Source organism: Rattus norvegicus, chromosome 19, assembly GCF_021556685.1.
Source record: "Rattus norvegicus strain SHRSP/BbbUtx chromosome 19, alternate assembly SHRSP_T2T, whole genome shotgun sequence".
NCBI classification, from domain to species: domain Eukaryota; kingdom Metazoa; phylum Chordata; class Mammalia; order Rodentia; family Muridae; genus Rattus; species Rattus norvegicus.
The window spans coordinates 62467858-62489260 of record NC_141552.1 but is presented as its reverse complement, the minus strand read 5'-3'; the positions used below and the strand labels follow the sequence as shown (position 1 = coordinate 62489260).

The 21403-nt window shown below is 47.4% G+C and overlaps 1 protein-coding gene and 1 long non-coding RNA gene across 9 annotated transcripts in view; one reads left to right on the top strand and one right to left on the bottom strand.

The window, feature by feature from the left end:
- The window catches only part of Cdh13 (cadherin 13), a 1039744-nt gene that overhangs the window by 22268 nt on the left and 996073 nt on the right, over positions 1-21403 (bottom strand). The window contains 1 exon segment of the mRNA NM_138889.2: positions 10684-10826. Within this exon segment, the coding sequence (NP_620244.1) occupies positions 10684-10826 (143 nt within the window).
- Positions 1-21403, top strand: part of LOC134483394 (uncharacterized) — a 60116-nt gene that overhangs the window by 35764 nt on the left and 2949 nt on the right. For 2 of the 8 annotated variants that reach the window (XR_015644198.1, XR_015644199.1), the window contains one exon: positions 11579-11739. The exons of the other annotated variants lie outside the window; for them this stretch is intronic. This is a non-coding gene — a long non-coding RNA (uncharacterized LOC134483394). The remainder of the gene's footprint in view (positions 1-11578; positions 11740-21403) is intronic. 8 annotated transcript variants of the gene reach the window in all.

Sequence of the window (21403 nt, the reverse complement as noted above, 5' to 3'; positions counted from 1 at the left end):
TTGCTTGGTGCCCTTCTGGAGTTCAGTTGCTAACACCTACGCCAGGAGGCTAACAGCAACTCCAGGGAGTCTGGTGCCTTCTGCTGGCCATCATAGGTACCTGCACTCATGTGCACATACCTCCCCATCTCGCCTCATGGACAGATAATTAAAAATAATTCTTAAAATAGATAACAGTTTTAGAAAAAAGGCATATCTTTCTTCTCAAACCAACTCTCCTCTCAGCATCATCCACATCATAAAGAAACAGAATGTAGGGGGACTTTCTGTAGGAGCTCTGAAGCTTGCAGCCCAAAGGTCGGCTTCTGGGGCTAGTCGGTGTTTTTTATATATAACTCTGTTCAGACTCCACATTTCTAGCTAAGACACACTTAAAAGAAATCTCTCTAGTTCTGCCACAGTCATTCTGACCTGGAGACGCAGAGCTACGTGGACCGCGTGCTACACTAGATTGCCAAGGGCAAGCTCCTTTTTCTGTTTTCTCTGCAGAAATGTCCCAACAATTTTCTGCAGAACAGGCCTGTCAGAAGAGCTGTCCCTCCCTGGAGCATGTGCTGAGGGAGAGGGCAAGGCGGTGCTCGAGAAGGTGTGAGCGGTCACAGCATCCCAGCTGACTAGGTCTTTGCTCTGTTTGTCACCATGAGTTGCTACCCCTCTTCTCATGCCTGTGCACATTTGCACGTGTGTGTGTGTGGCCATGGTTGCTCTCAGGAGCCTTCCTCCATCACCCTTCTACCTTCGTCTTTGAGGCAGGGTCTCTCGTCCAAACCCAGAACCCGCTGATACAACGTCTCCCTTGCTAGTCAGCTCAAGGATCCTGTCTCTGCCTTCAGAGGTGGGATTGCAGGCAGGCCAGCATCCACAATGGACTTTCACACGGGTTCTGGGGATCCGAACTCTAGTCCAATTGATTGGCAGCAAGCACCTCCACCATTCAGCCACCTCCCCAGCCCTCCTCGTGCAGTTTAAAAACTCTCATTGAGACAGAACAGCTCGCACAGCGTAAACATAAGCGGAAAGAATGCTCACGTGACTGCAAAGCCTTCAAAGTGATGTGATTAGGCTCACCTGCCTGCCCTTCTGATCTGCACTGAACACACAGCACACGATGCTTTTCTGTTCGTTTGTTTTTGAGACTGGGTTTTCTCTCTGTAGTCCTGGCTGTCCTGGAGTTGATTTGTAGACCAGGCTAGCCTCAAACTCACAGAGATCCGTCCACATCCACCACCACGCCTGATGCATGATGTTTTTTTTTCACAATGCAATCTTTTGCTCAGTGCTGTCTTTGTGAGGCCCGTTCTGTTTCTGTGAGTAGGTGTGGGCCATTCACTTGCTGTTTTTATACACTCTTCTGTGTGAATGGGAAACTATTTTCTCATTCTACTTTACTAGAGGTGTGGGAAAAATCCTCTCTCATCTTGGGATGTGTGTATCACATGTGTTTATATGTGTTGTACTCGTGTGTGCAGATATGAGTACATGCTACAGCAAGCGGCATGTAGGTCAGAGGAGGACTGCAAGTTGCTTCTCTTTGATTACAGCAAGGACATGGGTTTACTCGCATGGTTTTATAAATGATATTTCATTCTACTTTCATGTTTAGAGGTAATTCCTGTCTGTGGCCTAAGAAGGTGAAGGGATGTGTCATTTACCCAGCACTATTCACTGAACAGAGTCTGTTTTCTCACTCCATGACTGTCTTTATTGCCCATGTTATAAGCAGAGACCCGGTACCTGTGGCTGATCTGGTTTGAGTCTAGAATGTTCCCCGTGGCTCCCACGTTTGAACACATGGTCTACAGCTATATTGTGTCTTGGGAGATGGTGTGGACTTTGGGACATGGGGTCTTGCAGGTTGAAATAGGTCACTGAGACCTTTCAGGATGGGGCCCGCATTTCTGGTTTCCTGAGCTGTGCTGTGTGAAGAAGCTGTTGTGACGTGGTTCTGACACTATGGGGAAGCCATGCCACCCACCATGCCTTCTCCACCATGCTGGGCTGCCTGCTCTGAACCCTCAAGTCCGCATAAGCTACCCCACCCTTAAACAGCTTCTGCAGGCCATCTGACCAAAGAAATGCAAAAGTCACGCAAAGGCCTGTGTTTGTCATTGCTCTGGATATTACCTCACAAGCCAGTTTATTTCTTTGTGCAAATATCACACAGTTTCAGTCTCTACCATTTACCAATAGGTCTGGAGGCATGTAGCACAAGGCTGCCAGTTTAGTCTCAGGATTGCCTGGCGACTTTTAGCTCCTAGTGTTTCCATACATACTCTGCAGTCAGAATGTATAGAGTTTGCCGCCTCCCAGGAACTGGGATTTTGTTCAACATCGTGCCTCAGTCCTTAGGTCCGTTTGGAAACGGCTGACGTTTCAATAGCCCCAAATCATCCTGTCCATAAACATGGTATACCTCCCCACTGATGTAGACGGAAGGCTGGGCCTCCGAATCCTATCCGGGGTAGCTGCACCTCCCAGCAAGCTGCTGCTCAGCTGCTCTGGATGCCATGACAGAAAGCTAAGCACAGACTCCACAGCTACAGTGTTCTCAGAGACCAGCACAACCCCCCCTGCTAAGAGATAAAAAACGTTTAACTCTTTCTCCCAGCGGCAGCCTTCCTTGTTACAGCAGTCTGTGGGCACCTTGGCATCCTTAACACTAGGTGGCGCTTTGCAACCAGTTTTGTGCCAACTTCTAGGATTAGGGTGGGGGAGGAGGGCTTTGGAGAGGAAGAATGAGAGAGAGAGGGAGAGAGGGAGGGAGGGAGGGGAAGGTAGGGGAGGGGAGGAGGAGGAGGAGGGAGAGAGCAATAGCTGTCAATTGCTTAGTAAGTCACTCCCGATAAACCTTTCTAACCCATCATGAAGGACGTGAATGTGCCATTCTTTGGGTCATTGTAGTTCCAGTCTGGTGGCAGATTTTAACTGTATAGCTTTACCCACAAAGCCACACCATAGTTGACTTTACAAAAAGTTCTAAGGTTTTTTTTGTTTGTTTTGTTTTTATTTAAACTTGCAATGGTCGTCTTTATTTTGTTCCTTCTATTTTGAAAGCGAAAAGAAATAGTATTGAGTCAATTCCCTTTTTATGTTTTTAAATATTTGTTCTATGCATTTACAAGCCTTAACGTTGCTCTAACGATTTCAATGGTATTAAGGGTATTTTCCAGGCTGGCACTTTTTTTTTTTGGAACAGTTCTTGGAATTTTCTGGTCCATAGTCCTTCCTTCTGTTCCAAGGTTATGTAAGCTTTGATTACTAGTGTGATTTTTAAATTTTCTGAAGCGAGCTGAGAGGCAGGCAGAAAGATCTGACGTTAGGGAGTGCGGTGAGAAAGGGGAGGGGGAGGTCTTAGGTTTTTTAACTGTAGCTTCAGCATAGACACGTTGGACAACTTTCTTTCCATTTTTATCTCGCTTGGCTTTCTGTGACCACTGAGTATTTTAAACATTCCATTTCCCACACCTTTAATCAGGAGGCAGAGGCAGGGGGATTTCTGGCCAGCCAGTGAGTTCCAGGCCAGCCAGGGTTATATAGTAACACCCTGTCTCAAGAAATAAAAATTCTGGGCTGGAGAGATGGCTCAGCGGTTAAGAGCACCCGACTGCTCTTCCAGAGGTCATGAGTTCAATTCCCAGCAACCACATGGTGGCTCACAACCATCTGTAAAGAGATCTGATGCCCTCTTCTGGTGTATCTGAAGACAGCTACAGTGTACTTATATATAATAAATAAATAAATCTTTAAAAAAAAAAAAGAAATAAAAATTCTACCTCCCAACACTTTCCTGTACTCTGATAACTTTGTTAAATTCACTAACAGTCTCAGTGAATAAAAGAGTTTTATTTCTTTTAATTTCCAAGCCTGATAATCTGCCCCTGCCCCGAGTTGCTCTGAAGATGACGGGTCTCAGGGACATGCTCTTAAAATTTCACTGTTGAGAAAGAAAGATGTTGGCTGAAGCAGGAGCCATGCCTGGGAGTTCAAATCAGATTAAGGACATTTCCTAGTTTGATACACACACACACACACACACATTACCTGGGTGCTAGCAATCAGTTTTATCATTCCTGTTGGGCTCATCAATATTTTTAGGATTTTAAGCTTTATACTTGTGAGATTGGCTTGTGATTTTAATTTTTTTGCAAGATTTCGCCACGTTTTAGATAAAACAGGATCTCATAAAAAACAGTTGCTAAGCATCCCTTCCTTCTCCTTTCTGAAAGAATTTCTGTGAGATCGGTATTCTTCCGTCTCTAATGTTTGGAAACAGGAAGCAGCCATCTGTGCCTGTAGCTTGCTTAGTTGGAAGGATTTCAACAAAGATTTTCTTTCATAAATATTGGGGTATTTAAGATTATTTGATTTCTTCTTAGGTCATTTAAATGTTTAAAGGACTTATTTGTCCGTTTCTTTGTGTGTGTATAAGAGCGCAAGCCTCGCTCTCTGGCTACCATGCCCTCTCATCATGACGGATCATATCCCTTGAGCCCAAGCAAACCCTTCCTCCCTCAGTTGCTCATGTAAGGTATTTCGTCATAGAAAGGAGAAACATAAACAAGGCTATTTTTATCTTGCTTGCGTGGAAGGGAATGCAGAGGCTTGCGAATGCTGAGCCGGGCTTCGATGTTGAGATTGTGTGTTTCGTTCCCAGACTGCTTGGAACATTTCTCCATGAACAGTCTTCATCGGTTTGAATGTGACCCGGGATGTGTTTCCTTCAAGTTCATTCTGTGGTTGGATGAACTTCATGTCTTCCATTCCTTTGGGGAAGTGCCTGGTCATATCTTCAACAGTTGTCCTGCGTGACAGACATCACATCCGGTCCCCCGACTCCAGTTGTGCGCACACCCTATTTGGATCGGAAGTGTCCGCAAAGGTGTTTGAACACCTGGTCCCCAGCTGGTGGCGCTGTTTTGAGAGGTTGTTGAACCTTTCGAAGGCAGAGTCTAGCTAGAGGAAGTGAGTCTTAGGGGTGGGGCGGGTCCTAGCGGTTCCAGCCCGTTTCCACTGGTTGCCTTCTGGTGTGGACAGGCAGGCAGCTGTTTACTTGTAATGGCAAACCCCCAACCGTAAAATTGTTGATGTTGCTACTTTGTAACTAATTTTATGGATCCTAATGCACCTGTGTTTTCCAACGGGAATCCAACACCTTCTTCTGGCCTCTGTGGGCATCTGCACATATTTGCATGTCCACATTCAATCCTGTGTGTGTACACTTAAATGGAAAAAATGTAAATATGCAGAAAAGAAAGCCCATAATGGAAAAGCCTCTTAAGTTTGCAGTGTGTCTCTGATGGTTTGTATAGGCTTGGCCCAGGGAGTGGCACTATTAGAAGGTGTGGCCTTGTTGGAGTGGGTGTGGTCTTGTTGGAGTAGGTGTGGCCTTGTTGGAGTGGGTGTGTCACCATGGGTTTGGGCTTTAAGACCCTCATCCTAGCTGCCTGGAAGCCAGTCTTCTGCTAGCAGCCTTCAGATGCAGATGCTCCCCCTGCACCATGCCTGCCTGGATGCTGCAATGCTCTCGCCTTGATGATGATGATGGACTGAACCTCTGAACCTATAAATCAGCTCCAATTAAATGTCCTTAGAAGAGTTGCCTTGGTCATGGTGTCTGTTCACAGCAGTAAAACTCTAAGACAGTACCCCTCCTCACTCTGGCTCAGCCTGACTCTCACAAATGTTTCTATTTTTCCCCCTCTCTCCTGGAGGAGGGGGATGGGGAGAGGGGGTATGGATAGGAGTAGGGGTAGGTGAACAGGTAGGGCTATCACTGACTCTATCCGAGAATCAGATCCTCAAGTCCTTTCACTCTCTTAGGACCAGCCCCTGCCCCCTGCTGTGTCTGTACCTCTGGTGATTTTACATTAAAGGTTGAGGGTACTGCTGGAACTTTCTAGTGTGGCAGTTCTGTCCAACCTGGCACTTCTCATGGCCCGACTTTACCGCTGCGTCTGGGCACATATTCTGGGATGACTCTCAGTCTGCAGAAAATCCACTTTGGAGATTTAGCTCTCCGGGCGTTAAATGACAAAAATCCTCAGCCTTTCGTCCCCTCAAATAGCCGACTTTGTAGCAAATTAATAAACACAAGCCCTCACTTTGGATCAAGCTGAGACACCTGTCGGTGCGCCAGATAAATTGGTTTCCCCCAGATAAACCTAATTCCCAGAGATAAGTCTCCAGCAAGCATCAGGGCAGCCTTGGCTCACAACTCCCCCTGATGGACAAGACCTTTGCTGGGTGTGTCCTCTCTCTCTCTCTCTCTCTCTCTCTCTCTCTCTCTCTCTCTCTCTCTCTCTCACTGGGGCTCTGTTCAGTATGGTCATTCCTCACAACGGTTCTCTGTGGTAATTAATCCCCACCTGTTTTCTGCTCACACCTCTGGGGGACATTTCCATCCTCTGGAGACATCTGTGACAGCAGAGTTTGAATTTCCTCATCTGATGAGCGTGTTAAGAGAGCGAGGAAAGATCACCCAGGCTGGCTTTTCTCTGGCGTAGGAGCAACGGCCTTGGCTCTGCTCTTTCTTTACATGAGCCCGGCCCCGTGCAGGTACAAGTAATACTGAGAAGCTTTGTGGCTTCATTGGGGGTGGGGAAGGCTTGGTGTCTTCTCTTTCCTCACAGCGACGTTCTAAGCAGGAATAAACCTCCTTGGTTTACATGGAAACTGAGTCACAGAGTTCAACAGGCCCCACAGGTGCCCTCTGTGCACCACACTTTGAGGAAACCATAGAGAACATTCACTCCCCCTCTACAAGCTTTATGGGATGCCCCCAGAAACCAGGCAACTAGTGAGAGCCACAGTAAAACTCAGCCTCATGGGAAATGCCAACAACATGAAGGATGGAAAAAGCCAATGGTAAGAAACTGATGTCCCAGAGGAATCTTTCTATCTTTTAAGTGCAGCACTGTGCTAGGCATGGGCCGTACTTCTGGGCTACAATTTCATACTGAAAAAATGTTAGACTGAATATTAAACTTTTAAAAATTGCACTTGTGTGTGTGTGTGTGTGTGTGTGTGCATGCCCATATATGTGCTTTCCTGTATGTGGTGTGTATGTCTATGTGTGTGTTTGTACATGCATGTGTGTGTGTTTGATTATGCATGTGTGTATGTGTGTGTCAGGAAGTCAGTGTGGAAGTCAGACAACTTGCAGAAGTTGTTTTCTTCTTCTATTATGTAGCCTGGCTTTGAACTCAGGTCCCCAGGCTTGGCAGCAAGCACCTTTACCCACCAAGTAATCTTGAGTCTCTGGATAGTTAAAAAAAAATCCAGAAGTGAAAACATCTTTAAAATTAGTGTACGGGATCAGGAGAGGCGGTTCAGTGGTTAAGAGCACTTGCTACTCTTGTAAAGGTCCTGCGTTCAGTTTCTAGCACCCACATGGTGGCTTTCAACCAGGGGATCCCACACCTTCTTCTGACCTCTGCAGGAACTAGGCATGCATGCGGTGCACAGAGATACGAATAGGCAGAACACTCAGACACATAAATGAATCTAAAACAAAATTAAAACCAGTGTGTGTTAATTGCACAGAATAATGGGTTTCGTTGATGTTCAGATATTTGCATTCAGTTCAGAGCCTGACACTGTGGCATCGTGGAACTGGTCGTCACTGCCACCCTTGTTTATGTAGCTTGTGACACAGGCTTTGATGACTGGTCCTTCCTTTACTGCCAGCATTTCATGAGACGTCATGCAGTATTTATCTTCAAACCAGATGGGACTAGTTTTTTGAAATAAGCTTCTTGTCTGTTGAAAGGAGTTGTTCCTGATCTCTAGGCTGGGAACCCTATGCTGCTTTTCTCCGTTTTAAGATTTATAGCCTTTGCCCAGTTTGTCTAGATTAGTACCCCGACTTCCCTCATGTTCACATTCTGTACTTGAATATATAATGAATGCTGTAGTTTGGTGGTTAGTTTGGACTGTCAACTTGACATAACCTACAACAGCCTCTTAACTGGGGGACTGTCTAGACTGATCAGGTTGGTCTGTGGGCACATTTGTGAGGGATTGACTGTCTTGATTGTTCAATGAGTAGAGAGACTCAGCCCACTATGGGTGGCACCATTCTCTAGGCAAGGTGCTAAGACGTATTAGAGTGGAGAAAGCTAGTCAGCAAGCAAGTGGGCATGCATGCATTTATTTCTTTCTGCTCTTGACAGTTGATATGATGTGACTAGCTGCTTCTAATGCTTGCCACTGTGGCATTTCTGCTATGATGGACTAACCTGGGAATTATAAGCTGAATAAACACTCATCTGACCAACCTTATATCATAGCATTGAGAATTGTCTTTCTACATCAGTTTGTTTTGGAAACTGACTGAATCAAGCCTAAGTTTAGCATCCTGAAGCTTGCCATGTGACCTTATGCACAGTCCTGGGTCCCTGCTCTGAGCCAGACACTGTGATGGCTTTGTAGTCTACCATGCAGGGCCTGGGTTCCACCTGTTAACATTCTGGTGCCTGCTCAGTTCTCGTCTCTGATCCTTGTACACTTGTAGCCTGACTCATGACCTAACTCCCAGACTCACTGTCTTCAGGGTTCCTAGAATGTTCTAGTCTACACCAGCCCACACATCTTTAAGTTTCGATATTACCTCTCATGATACCGTTTTATCTCAGGATGGAGGAGGGGCTTTTCTGGGCTCACTCTGGTCAGAACAGTTATGGCCCTTAATAGGTCAGCCAGTTTACCTGACTAACTCATGAACTCTCCAGACACAAGGACCTCTCCCTCAGTGTCTACTCTGGTTCTTAGTGTCTTGGTGGATGACTGTCTATGAGCTGTCTGGTGTCTTGAGATTGTCCACAAGCTGGTTCAGCACAGCAATTCCACCTCAAGAACCCAGGGTCTTTTGGCCACTTGAAAAACTTTGTCTTTGTTTAATTTAATTATTTATCATTATTGTACATGTTTATGGATGGAGGCATATGCATATCATGACCCATGTGTGGAGGTCAGAGGACAACTTCAAGAAGCTTGTTTTCTTCTTCTATCAGATGAGCCCTGGGTTTTCAGGTTTGGTGACAAGTACCTTTGTCTACGGAGCCCTCTCCCTGCCCATCACTTTCGATGCTTTGAAGCTATGACCTTCCCAGAACCATCAAACTGAGGTCTTCACAGCCACCTGCAGCAGAGGCAGCTTGGCCTCTCCTTTTCCAACTCCCTGCTTCTCTTCCACACAGCTCTGACATTGTAGGTGAAACTCAAGGGCTGACTTCACGATGTCTGTTGTGTGCCACTGATGGTTCATTTCTACCGTGTGTGTCCTCATGAGGCTGGGTTGAATGTTCTTAGTTCACACCTTGCTGCTGAGTACGATGGGCATATATAAAAAGCCCATGAAGTCTTGACCTAAGACTCAACACCCAGTCTTTAACTCAGAACAGCTTGCTTTACAGAAATCAGGAAGAGATACTTTGTGTGTATTTGATTGAACAGACATTTCAGTTTAGGATCAACCCTGATCCCTGCCCCTGAAATAGATCTTGATCTAGGTAGGGGCACTGATCCAACCTGAACTGGTTTCAGGTGTGTTCACAGTCAGGCAAATTGTATCCTCTGAGTGAACTGTTAGGGGAAACCCTCTATTTACTGCCCCCTGTGTTTGCACGACTGGCCGTGGTTATAATTATGATCAGTTGCATCATGGGAAAGGACACTGACTGTTAATAAAGTCTCACATAATCTAAGCCTGTCATTTAAAACAAAACTACCCACACCCTACCCCTGAGGCAACCCTCTCCTTCTGAACCCTCGAAGGGAAGGCCGAAATATAACCCATTGCTCAGGAGTAACTTCTGCCCAGAGCCTGTGGCTCCCTCCCATCTGACCTGCACCCTTTGCTTCTGAATAAAATCTCTTGCTGTTCTGCCATCTGTACATACTTCTTCAGATCTTAGAGCAAGACACCAAGAACGTGAAACACAGCCTGACGGAGACCCCAGTGACAGTTCACAGCAGACCCTGCCACTTCTGTCCTCGAGATCTCTGTGACATTTCTAGAACCTGATCCCTTCTCGTCTGCTTCAGTGACTGGTGCAAGCCACCGTATGTCTCCTAAAGACCCTCCCTGTGTCTGCCACTGCCACCCAGTCTGATCCCCAAAGAGCAGAGAGTGCCTGAGGCGCCGTACACTCTGCTTGCACGTGTGTTCAGGAGGTAGGTTCTGGCTTATCCACTGCCATGTCCCCCACATCCAGCATGGAGTCTGGCATCGGATACTGAATTCTTAGCTTTCGAAGGATCTAATGTCTCTACATGGAATTCCATGGGCCGGATCTGTGGGGACAATTCAGTTCTGGGGGTCAGTGATATGCGCTCCCATTCCATCCCAGAACCTCCTTCGCAGCTGAGAGCCGGCGCTGAGACAAACAGTGCTGGTGTGGCCTCCTCTCCTGGGATCCATCCTTGAGAGAGGACGGCGAGCCTCCGCTCTGACCCCTGGTTGGACATATTTACCTTTCCACAAAGACGTAGATTCCCTGGCTTGGGAATGTCACTGACTCGATTTATGTACCAGTAGCAACAGTTTATCTGTTCCCACTCGCTTGTTCTTCTTTAGGAACGCCCCACACCCGACTCAGAAGAAACACAGAAGCACACCAGAACGTCACGCATGCACGCACGCACGCACACCTCAACCCTGATAGTCCTTCCCAAGCCACTCACCGCTGTCGATGGCCAGGAAGAGGGCAGTGTACACACTGTTGTGGACGAATGGAGACTCCCGGTCCAACACAGCTGTGGTGTCGACAGTGCCATTGATGGGGTTAATACTCAGCCAGCCCGCTGGGTCCTTGTAAACAGAGTACCTGAGGGGGAAAATATCCAGAACATCAGAGTGCATCCCAGTTAGAGGGGAGAGGTGGGTACTGAGTGTAGAGCCCTGGTTCCTTGGCTCAGCGCCAGGCCATCCTCAACCCTCAAACCTTTCCGTTCCACGTGCTCACTGGTTAGCCCTGCTCTGATCATGCTCTGTGCTGTGCAGGTGACAGGCAAGCCTCCTTTCCTGCTAGTGACCACCTCACATGAGGAGGCTCTTAGGAGCTGCCCGGCTTTCACAGAGCCCAAAGTCACAGCCTTTCTCGTCAGCCACAGTTCGGGCTCTTTTCTGTCACACCCTGGTATACACTTCCTGTAGAGCGGGTGGAAAATGAGCCATCTTGAAGGGACAGACAGGACACATTGACGCTTGGAGTGGTCATTGCCTGTGAACGAGGGGTAACCCCTGGTGACCTCACAGAGGCTGTCATACCTGAACCAAGGCAGGAGTGGGCGGAGGTGGCAGGAAAGGGGTGTGTGTGCACAAATGGAGAAGGGCAAGCAGAGGAGGGAAACCTGGTCAGAGGCGGTCACTAGGATGCCATTTCAAAGAGGACCAGAGCATGTTTACTGGCAGTCACAGTCCCCGATCCTGGAACTACTGCGGAGTCAGGACCTGTGTGCACAGTTGGCAGATGGGTGGGGCAGGGGGGTAGCTCAGTTGATAACGTGATTTGGCCTTGATTCCCAGAACCCTTGGGAAAAGCCAAGCCACAGTGGTGACGTGTGTTTGTAATCCCAGCTCTAGGGACACGGAGATAGGAGGATCCTGGGACTCAAAAGCCGGCCAACCTAGCCTAGTCTGTGAGACCCTGGACAGAGGGACACAATGTCTCAAAGAAGATGGACGGTATCTGAGGAACAGCGCCCAAGGTCTCATCTCTCTTGTGACCAGCATCGGGGGTCGGTACCCATTTATTAATAACCGTATATGTGAGAGCAACCTCCTGCATCACACCGAGACCTTACATGGCACTGCACAATCCTACCGGCATAGGGTCACCAAGATGGCCAGCCCAGAGATATTATCAGCTCCCTTCACTGATAAGGAAACCAAGGTGTGGTCTAGAGGACATGTGTCTCAAAGGGCAAAGCTCTTTGCTGTGAGGTGGGGATAGCTGATGGCCGGGTCTGTGCATCTGAAGAAGCCCCTACGAGTTTGAGGCTCCATGCAGGGCACCCAAGGGTGCTGTGGCTTTTAGGCCACCATGCGTCTTTGCATGTGATGTTCTGTAACTTCCCATACTGCAGAGCCCTGGAAACAATGCCCCCACAGTGGTAGCCATGCTAGGATGGATGGAGAAACTGCTCCACACCATTGCAGTTCTCACACACCCCTGTTGTCTCAACGATCACTTCAGAATTCCTTAAAAACAAGAGACTTAAACCCCCCCCCCCCCAGAACACACTGCCTTTAGCACCAGCCTTTCATCCAATATAGCAAGTCACACCCTTGTTGGCCAAAACTCTACTGGTTTTCAAGACCCATTCCAATGGCTTCCCTCGGAAACCCAGTGTGACATCTTTGTGGTATTTATTACTAACACAGGTCCTTGCTGCCTGTGGCCCAGTATGGGCTGTGTGGATTCTGGCCATTGTTTAACTCTCTGGTGTGAGGATGAGGTCAAAGTTGACTAGACAGAGCAAGAAATCTGTATCTATGCCCAGCTCTGGGCTACACTTGCAAAGTAACACATTTCTGTCTCTGTGATTCACAATGACCCTATGAAGCCATATTATCCTCGTTCTTAAGATACAGCAAACAGAAACTAAAGTCTTAGCAGCCCAACAAAGGAAGCCTATCTAAGACACAGTAGAGATTGAGTTCAATGCTGCCTCATTGGATTTCAGAGGCTGGACTCTACCCAGCATGCTGTCTGCTTCTCGTGTTCAAGTCTAGGTAGTTCCAAGGGGCACCTGGTGAATGAGAGTCAGATTGAACATGGAGAGCTGTGCAGGTTGGACAAGCACTCAACCACTGAGCTGGCCTAGAACTCACAAATTCCATCTCGGCTTTCCAAGTGCTGGGACTGGAGGTGTTCACCGCCAAGCACGCCTTCAGCACGCTGGCTGCGTCTTTTCTCTTCCAGTGGGACTCACTGCGCAGCGGGAGCATACAAAGAAAGCTGACATTTGCTTCTCATTCTACAGGTGACAGGTTCACGGTGGATCCAGGAGTGACTTGTGGTTCAGTAGATTTAGAATAATGAGGATTTTAAACGGACTGTATTTCATTCCCACACTACGCAACTCAGTTCGGAACATAAATAAAAACCGAATTAAGTGGCCCAGCTTTTCAGGCTGGTGTCCAGTGGTGCTGTTGTTTCTCTCAAGGCCATTTACCTTCGGCTTTTGAAGCCGTGATTCTGCAGAGAATTCACAGGTTGCCTTGCTGTCTCCCGTTCGGAGGCATTGAGTTGACATCGGTGCATGGTGTCGTGATCTCAGAAGTGACAGTGGCACAGAGCTTCCCGCATTAGGAGCCTGAGATGCCCTGGGTCTAAGGCACGCTGGGACTTTGAGGGATTATGTTGTCATGTTCTTCTATCTTAAAAAGTAACCAGGGGGAGGATGGGCGGGGTGACACAGTCCTTTAATCCTAACACTGGGGAAGAAGAGGTGGGTGAGTCCTTGTGACTTTGAGGCCAGCCTGGTCTACATAGGGAGTTCCACACCAGTCAGGACTGTACAGTGAGGTCTTGTCTCGAAAAGAAAAGTAACTGGATAGGGTCTAGGGAGATGGTTCAGCCATTAAGAGCACCCATTGTTCTTGTGGAGGACTTGAGTTTGTTTTCCAGCGCCCACGTAGGTGGCTCACATAACCCCTCTTCAGAGGTTCTCATTCCTATGGTCTCTATAGGCATCTACACTCGTGTGTGTGTGTGCATGTGCACATATATGTGCACACACATGTACATGCACACACACGCATAATTAACAACAGTAAATATTACAATAAGTAGCCAGGCAGGGGCTGGACATGGTTCCGTTGGCGAAGGATTTGCTGCACAAACATGAAGGTCTGAGCTCAGGTTCTCAGCACGGCAGGGGGAGATATGGAGAAAGGAAAACCCTTGGGGCTTCCTACCCTGTCAGTCTAGAGGACTGGAGAGCCCCAGGCTCAGAAAGAGACCCTGTCTTAGAGAAATAGGTGCTCTTCCATAATGTCGACCTTTGTTATCTATATACATGTGTACACACATGCATGGGCACATCCTTACATACATGCATACCTACACATACATGCATACTGAGAGAGAGAGAGACAGAGACACACACAGAGAGAAAGAGAGACAGAGACACAGAGAGAGAGGGAGAGAGAGACACAGAGACAAACAGACACACACACAGAGAGGGAGAGAGAGACACACAGAGACAAACAGACACACAGAGAGAGACAGAGACAGAGACAGAGACACACACAGAGGGAGAGACAGAGACACAGAGAGACAAACAGAGACACACACGCACAGAGAGAGAGAAAGAGAGAGAGAGAGCAACCAGCCATCCATACTTATTTACCTGTTTCCTGAGATCATCTGAGTTTGTTTTCCCGTATTTATCTATTTTTAATTGATGTCTTTTCCATAGCACATCAAGGGTGCATGTGTATCCCCAGTGCCTTTTCTGTTCTGCTTGCTGTGTTCGGTCAGAACACCCCTAATGGGCACGGAGGCCAAGGGCCACTCCACTGCTAAACACTGCCAAGTCCCACACCTGTGCCAGCTCACGCTGCCCACATGATCCAAACTGACAGTCCGGGGGCTTCCTCTCTGCCCCACAGGGGACCTCAGCTCAGGGCCACCTGCCAACGGGCTCTTACACGTCATGGCTCTTGAGTACTTTTGTTAAATCAGCCCTTTTGAGCCAACTGGCCAGACATACTATGTAAATTTCTGACATTTTCAAAGGCGTCCTTTTAATAAACCTTTCAGTATGAAAATACCAGCCCTGCAAAATGTTTTCTGTGCTTCTGGACCCGAAAAACGCATATGCCTTATTAAATTGAAATTTCCGGGCAATTTATCTGTAATGTGAACTTTGCTTGTTACAGGAGTTAAAAAAAAGAATCAAATTTGTAACGGAGCTCATTTCAGTACGTAATGTAGCCTTGCGGACATGGTTTGAGTTCTTGCCAAGCTCCGGCCTTGTGTGGGTGTTGGTGTTGGAAGGCAGAGACAGGATTGGGGGCCAGCTCCTAGTGCAGGCAGCGTGTCAAGTTGGGGGCAAGCCAACCAACAATTACAAAGAAGAGTATAAAATGGGGGGAATCAGAGGAAAGACAAGGAGTTAGGGTCCATGGCTACATGTGGAGAACCCTGCATGTTGATCAACATGTGCTGGTTCTTGACCGTTAACCTGACAGGATCTAGATCACCATGGAGACACACTTCTTGTGTTTCCCGAATGGGGTAACTGAGGAGGGAAGACAAGCCCTGGTTATGGATGGCCCCATCCCACAGCTGGGACCCTGGATTCCAGGAGAAAGTGAGCTGAGTGCCAGCGCTCGTATCTCTGTTTTCCTGCTGGAGACACCATATAAGCAACTGCCTCACCCTCCTCCTGCCATGCCTTTCCCGCCACCACGGACTATTCCACCAGACCACGAGCCCAAGTAGACCCCATCTTCCTTCAGTTGCTTTTGTGAGATAACTTTGTCACAGCGGTGAGGAAAGTGAATAATGCCCTCTCCAGTAAAGGACACAGAATATTATTCCACCCATGATTATTTCATCTCACGGCAAGGGCCATGAGGACAATTCCCTCACAATAAGCCACAGTGTTTTCTGTCCTCAGTATTTGCTTCCCGCAGAACCTCTAACTGGGAGCACACATCCATAACCCCCCTTCCCTACCCCAAAAGATGCCTCACACCATTTTGCAGAGGAGGAAGCAGGTTCAGAGTGGTTCTGAGTGGACCTGCACTTGTCCAAGTACTACAGTAGCTATTAGATGGCAGAACTGGCGTTCCAACCTGGCTCTCTGTCTTCCAGGCTCAGACCAGCTTTTGTTTATCTGGAGCAGGTCACATGAGCTGGCTGCTCTACGTCATTGGCTCTCCAACTGAGACGTGCACAAGGTTTATAAAGGGTTGCTTTATGTATGATAGGTCCTTGTCTATCAATCATCTATCTATCTATCTGTCTGTCTGTCTGTCTGTCTGTCTGTCTATCTATCTATCTATCTATCTATCTATCTATCTCTCTCTCTCTCTCTCTCTTCCTTTCTTTCTCTCTTTCTTTCTATCATCTATCAATCAATTATCCATCCATCTTTTATCTATCTATCTATCTATCTATCTATCTATCTATCTATCTATCTTTTATCTATCCATCCATCTATTCTCTCTCTTTTATCTATCCATCCATCTATTCTCTCTCTTTTATCTATCTATCCATCTATTCTCTATCTATCTATCTATCCATCCATCTATCTTTTATCTATCTATCATCCATCTATTATCTATCTATCTATCCATCTATCTATCTATCATCTATCTTTTATCTATCATCCACTATTCTCTATCTATCCATCCATCTATCTATCCATCCATCTATTCTTTATCTATCTATCCATCCATCTATTCTCTATCTATCTATCTATCCATCCATCTTTTATCTATCTATTCATCCATCTATTCTCTATCTATCCATCCATCTATTCTTGATCTATCTATCTATCTATCCATCCATCTTTTATCTATCTATTCATCCATCTATTCTCTATCTATCTATCCATCCATCTATTCTCTATCTATCTATCTATCCATCCATCTTTTATCAATCTATTCATCCATCTACTATCTATCTATCTATCTATCTATCTATCTATCTATCTATCTATCTACCTATCTATCTATTATCTATCTTGGATTTTTAAAGATAGAGTCCAATACTCTAGCCTAGGCTTGCCTAGAACACAGCAAAAGCTAAACTAGTGGCCATCTTTCATCCTTCTGCTGGGATTAGAGGCATGGGACAACAGCAGACTCCCACCCTTCTCTTTCCCTCCCCTCTCTCTCCCTCCCCCCTCTCTCACTCTCCTCTCTCTCCCTCCCCTCTCTCTCCCTCCCCTCTCTTCCTCTCCCTTCTTTTCCTCTGTATTTGCGTGTGTTGTGTTTCCTGCTGGTGGGCGCATCTTAGGCCTAAGAACACAAGTATGAATGAGTCTCACGGAACTGCTCTGCACTTGAATATTTTATATGCAGGGCTTGTGTGAACTCCTTCCTGTGTCTAGAATTACCTCGCAATCCCTAAACCTTGCTGAGTCGTGGCTTCTACTTGGTCAGCAGGGTCGTGGAGGGACTAAAACAGCCCAAAGTCTACAGACCAACACCAACAGTGACAATCTTAGCAAGACACAGGCAGCCAGCACTTGGGAGGATGTTCAGAGTGGTGTCAGGAATGTTTGAGGACATAAGGAAACCCAGGGCAAGCCACTGCATGACGGGAAATCACCAGAGAGAGAAGGGTGAGAGAGGAACTTATGGGCACTTCAGATAGCAGCCTGGGGGTAGGGCTTTGGAAGGTAGATGAAGCCTCCTCGTTGTTGGAAAGACACTGCTTCATCCATGTGCAGCTTGTTGGGTGTGAATGTGCGTGTTGTCTCAGAACACTGCTGGGAACTAAAAGCAACAGCCATAGACCCATCAGTGTTCACAGTGAGAAGACCTATGGTTGGGGTAACACAAATGTAAAAAAAAAAAAAACAACCAAAAACAAAAATCATTGTTTTCATCTAAACTCTTCATTAATGTTTTTCTTCCTCTATTCTGAATGACTTGGTTTTTGCTGAAAGTTGACCTTCTGTCCTTGTGCTTCTCTTTGGAGAACAGTTAGCTGGCTACTTTTGACAACAGTGGAGTCTTCTGGCCTCTTGGGTTAGGGTATCTACACACACACACACACACACACACACACACACACACACACACACACCAGACAGCACATGGCCCTGGCTAGTCCCTTCCACACAGGTCCAATTGCACTGCTTCCAGGTCAAGCTTGTCCCTGGCTCGCTGGTGCCATTGGCCTGGGGGTGTCTTACTGGGGTTATTCTCCAGGGAGGCTCTCAAGCAGTAAGTCTCCTGGGAATGGAGAACATGGGTCAGAAGCCAGCATGGATGTTGGTGTGTGTTTGTTCTGAGATTTCAGTGGGTTGGTTAATGGACACACATGAGTCTGTGCCAGCACCTGGTTCTCAGAACCCATCAGCCGCCCAGCTGAACAGAGGCTTGCCACCTTCCAGAAGGCGCTAACAAGCCGACCTTCTGCTGGGGATCTCATAAGATGGATGGTTGAACCTCTCCTGTGCCTTGAAGGTTAGTGGACACAGTCTGGCAGGTTGCCCAGAGGAGGAGGTCAGGCCCAGCAAGATGCATTACTGAGCTGGCGGTCTCCTCTCACAATGGGGTCTAAGCAGTCATCTGCAGATAGCAGGAGGCTGGCTACAGGGACAGAGGCAGGGACAGTGACAGGGCTCTGGAGGACCAAGGGTGACTGAGCTTCAGTGGTGAGGGTTCCAGAGGAGCACAAAGTCAGGTTCATATACCTGCTCCTTGAAGGCTCTGAGGATTCTTCCTCCTGCAGCGCATAGCAGCTGCACCCTCGTCTCCACTCCAGCCAGTACCTCCCACGGCCTTTTACTGTGGGGATGGGTCATCTTCAGGGGACAAGGCAGGGAGACCAGAATGAAGCACACACACTTAACTTTGCCAAAGGTCCCAACTCCCCGTGTTCTGGTTTCTACTTCTGTCACTGTGATGAAACATCTAGACTGAGAATGAGTTACGACAAAGAGGGCTTCATGGGGTTTGCAGTCGCAGGCCCCAGGGCCTCACTGTATGGAAATCACAGTGGCAGGAGCTTGAGATAGCTGGTCACACCATATCCACAGTCGAGAGCAGAGAGAAACCAAAGAGCCGCTCTGCTCAGCTTAGTTTTCTTCAGTCATACAGTTCAGGGCCCAGCCTAGGGAATGGTGCCGCCCAAAATCAGAGTATAACTTCCCAACTCAAGACATTTCCTACGCCCCCCCACCCCCACCTCCGCCAACCTGACACAGACCATCCCTCAATTGACACTCCCTTCTCAAGTGATTCTGGGTTGCAGTAAGCTGACATTTAATATGAACATCACAGCTTGATACTGAAGCTTGTCCAGAAGGTGCTGGGCTCCGGAGAGAGGCTGAACTTACTGCTCTCATACAGGCTCTGATTAGTCAAGGCTGGTTCATTATGAGACCTTGGCCAGTGATAGGTGAATCTGTGAGTGGGCAAAAGTCAGATATGAGAAGGCTCTAGGATCAGCCCAAGGACCAGTAAACTTTTTGGCTCCATGGTAGTTCCCTTCTTACCTCCCACCATTAATTAATCCTGTTTCCCACTCAAAGCCCGAAATCTTCTGTTGTTCATGTGATCTGTCACAGACACTGGGAATCCCTTGTCCCACCCCTTTCCTGGGCTGGCTGGCTTGTCATTACTCTTCAGGTCCCAGTTCAAAGGTCACCTCCCAGCCAGTCCCACTGACACCACAGAGACTCAGGGTCCTGTGTGCTGTCTCACTGAGTTATCTTCTCCAGAAGGGACTGAGGTGGCTGAAAGCTGTGACCACACTGGCTTCATGGTTACCTGCTCACTCACGGTTTCATTGTACTGTCCCCTAAGATGCCAACACCAAGTCAGGACATTGTGTCCGCCATGTTCTCTGTCATCCTTGGGGTCAGATCCTAACAGTTACATCAGCAAGTGTTTGTTGGATAGATCAAGGCTCCCTGAAAGCCACTGTTAAGAGCCTTAACCTTGACCGTCTCAGTCAACACAGAGCATCTGCTGTACATCTCAGGGTACTTAAATCTCCCATGAGGCTGTTGGAGCATCTGTAAGAGAATTTGGCTGATTTGCTGAGTGAACACGTACTCCCTTAGCCTGACAGTAAAGCCAGGTGGTACTTTGGGCCTTCCTGATTATTAGCTCTTCTAAGAGGCTATCATGGACTGCAGAGATGGCTCAGCAGTTAGGAACGCATACTGTTCTAAGAGAGGACCCAGCTGAGTCTCCGATACCCATGCTGGGGGTCTTGCGACAGTCTGTAACCCCAGCCCCCAGAGCTCTGACACCTTCTCGTCTCCACAGGTACTGCTACTCATGTGCACACACCCACGCCTAGACACGCATGCACATCATTACGGAGCATCCAAATAATCTTTTTCTTTTTTTTTTTTCGGAGCTGGGGACCGAACCCAAGGCCTCTACCACTGAGCTAAATCCCCAACCCCACGTCCAAATAATCTTAAAAGGAGGATGTCACCATACAATTATTTTTTTGTCTTGAACTTTTCATCTAACTGTAGTTAAAGTCTCAGGAGATCTCAGGAGGATTCTCAACCTTAACAGATGCTAAACCGATGTTCTCTGGGTTGTATACTCTTTGATACAGAACTCCATCTCTAATAGTCTAGAGTAAAGAAGGATAAAAGGAAATTTCTAAACGTGAGGAGTGCTGGGCTAAAGCTGGGTAGGACCCTCCTTCTTTGCAGGACTTCTCAGAGCCTTGGCTACACAGATTCATGTTGTGACTGATGTCATCTGAGGAAAGGTCTCGGGATAAAGTGTCACTCACACTTGCTAAGCAGGAACATCAGTGATGATGTCCTCACCATCTCTATCTATTAGAGAAAAGTTACATAGAAGTTAATGGCCGTTATCTAAAATGCCTAGTTACCTAGGCAATGGGGCACAGTGCAGACATCCCATCATAGCAGATGTGGCCAGTTGACTCAGTCTGAAATGGTGGTGGTGGATTAGGAAATCTCTCTACAGTATGTTGGTGCATGCATGGTGCACACAGGTGACACACTAACATTCCTGCACCCATCTTTGCAAATACCAGCGACTGGTCAGATGAGATCCCTGGGCTCTCTGCCTGCTGCTGGGGCCACTTCTCTTGTTGAACCTTTCCCTCTGTGAGGGAGGAGGCGGAGCATAAGACTCATGGGACTTTTGAGGCTCAGGAATCTCAGAGGTCACAAGATCCACAAGCCGTGTCCAACGGTGACAAGCCAGGATGTGGCACCAAGAGAGGGAAAGCCAGAGGTCCCAGCACCCACCCTTAGCCATTCTGCTACTGAAGCCTTAATCCCATAATGCATTGAGATTTATCTTAAGAGAAGCAGTTAGAGCTATGCGAGGTCACAGCGTGAGCCTCTGAGCAGACAGGATTAGTGTGCTGATAGGAAGAGAGCCCAGAAAGTTCCTTTAGTTATTGGTCTTGTATGCCCCATTGATGTATGTGCCAACTGGGCACAGGGAAGAGCAGCTGCATGAAGGCAGGAAAAGAGCAGCAATGCATGTGTTGCCTGGGCACAGGGAGGAGCAGTTGCATACATGCAGGAGAAGAGCCCTTAGAGGAAAGATGGGTGGCAACTGTGATCTTGAACTTCTGACCTCAAGAACGTGTTAAAATCTTTTCCTAGGTCTAAACCATCCATTCTACATGGTATTTTGTTATGCCAGCCCCAGCTAACATATATAAACATTAGGTGCTCTATGACAATGCCATATTTATTA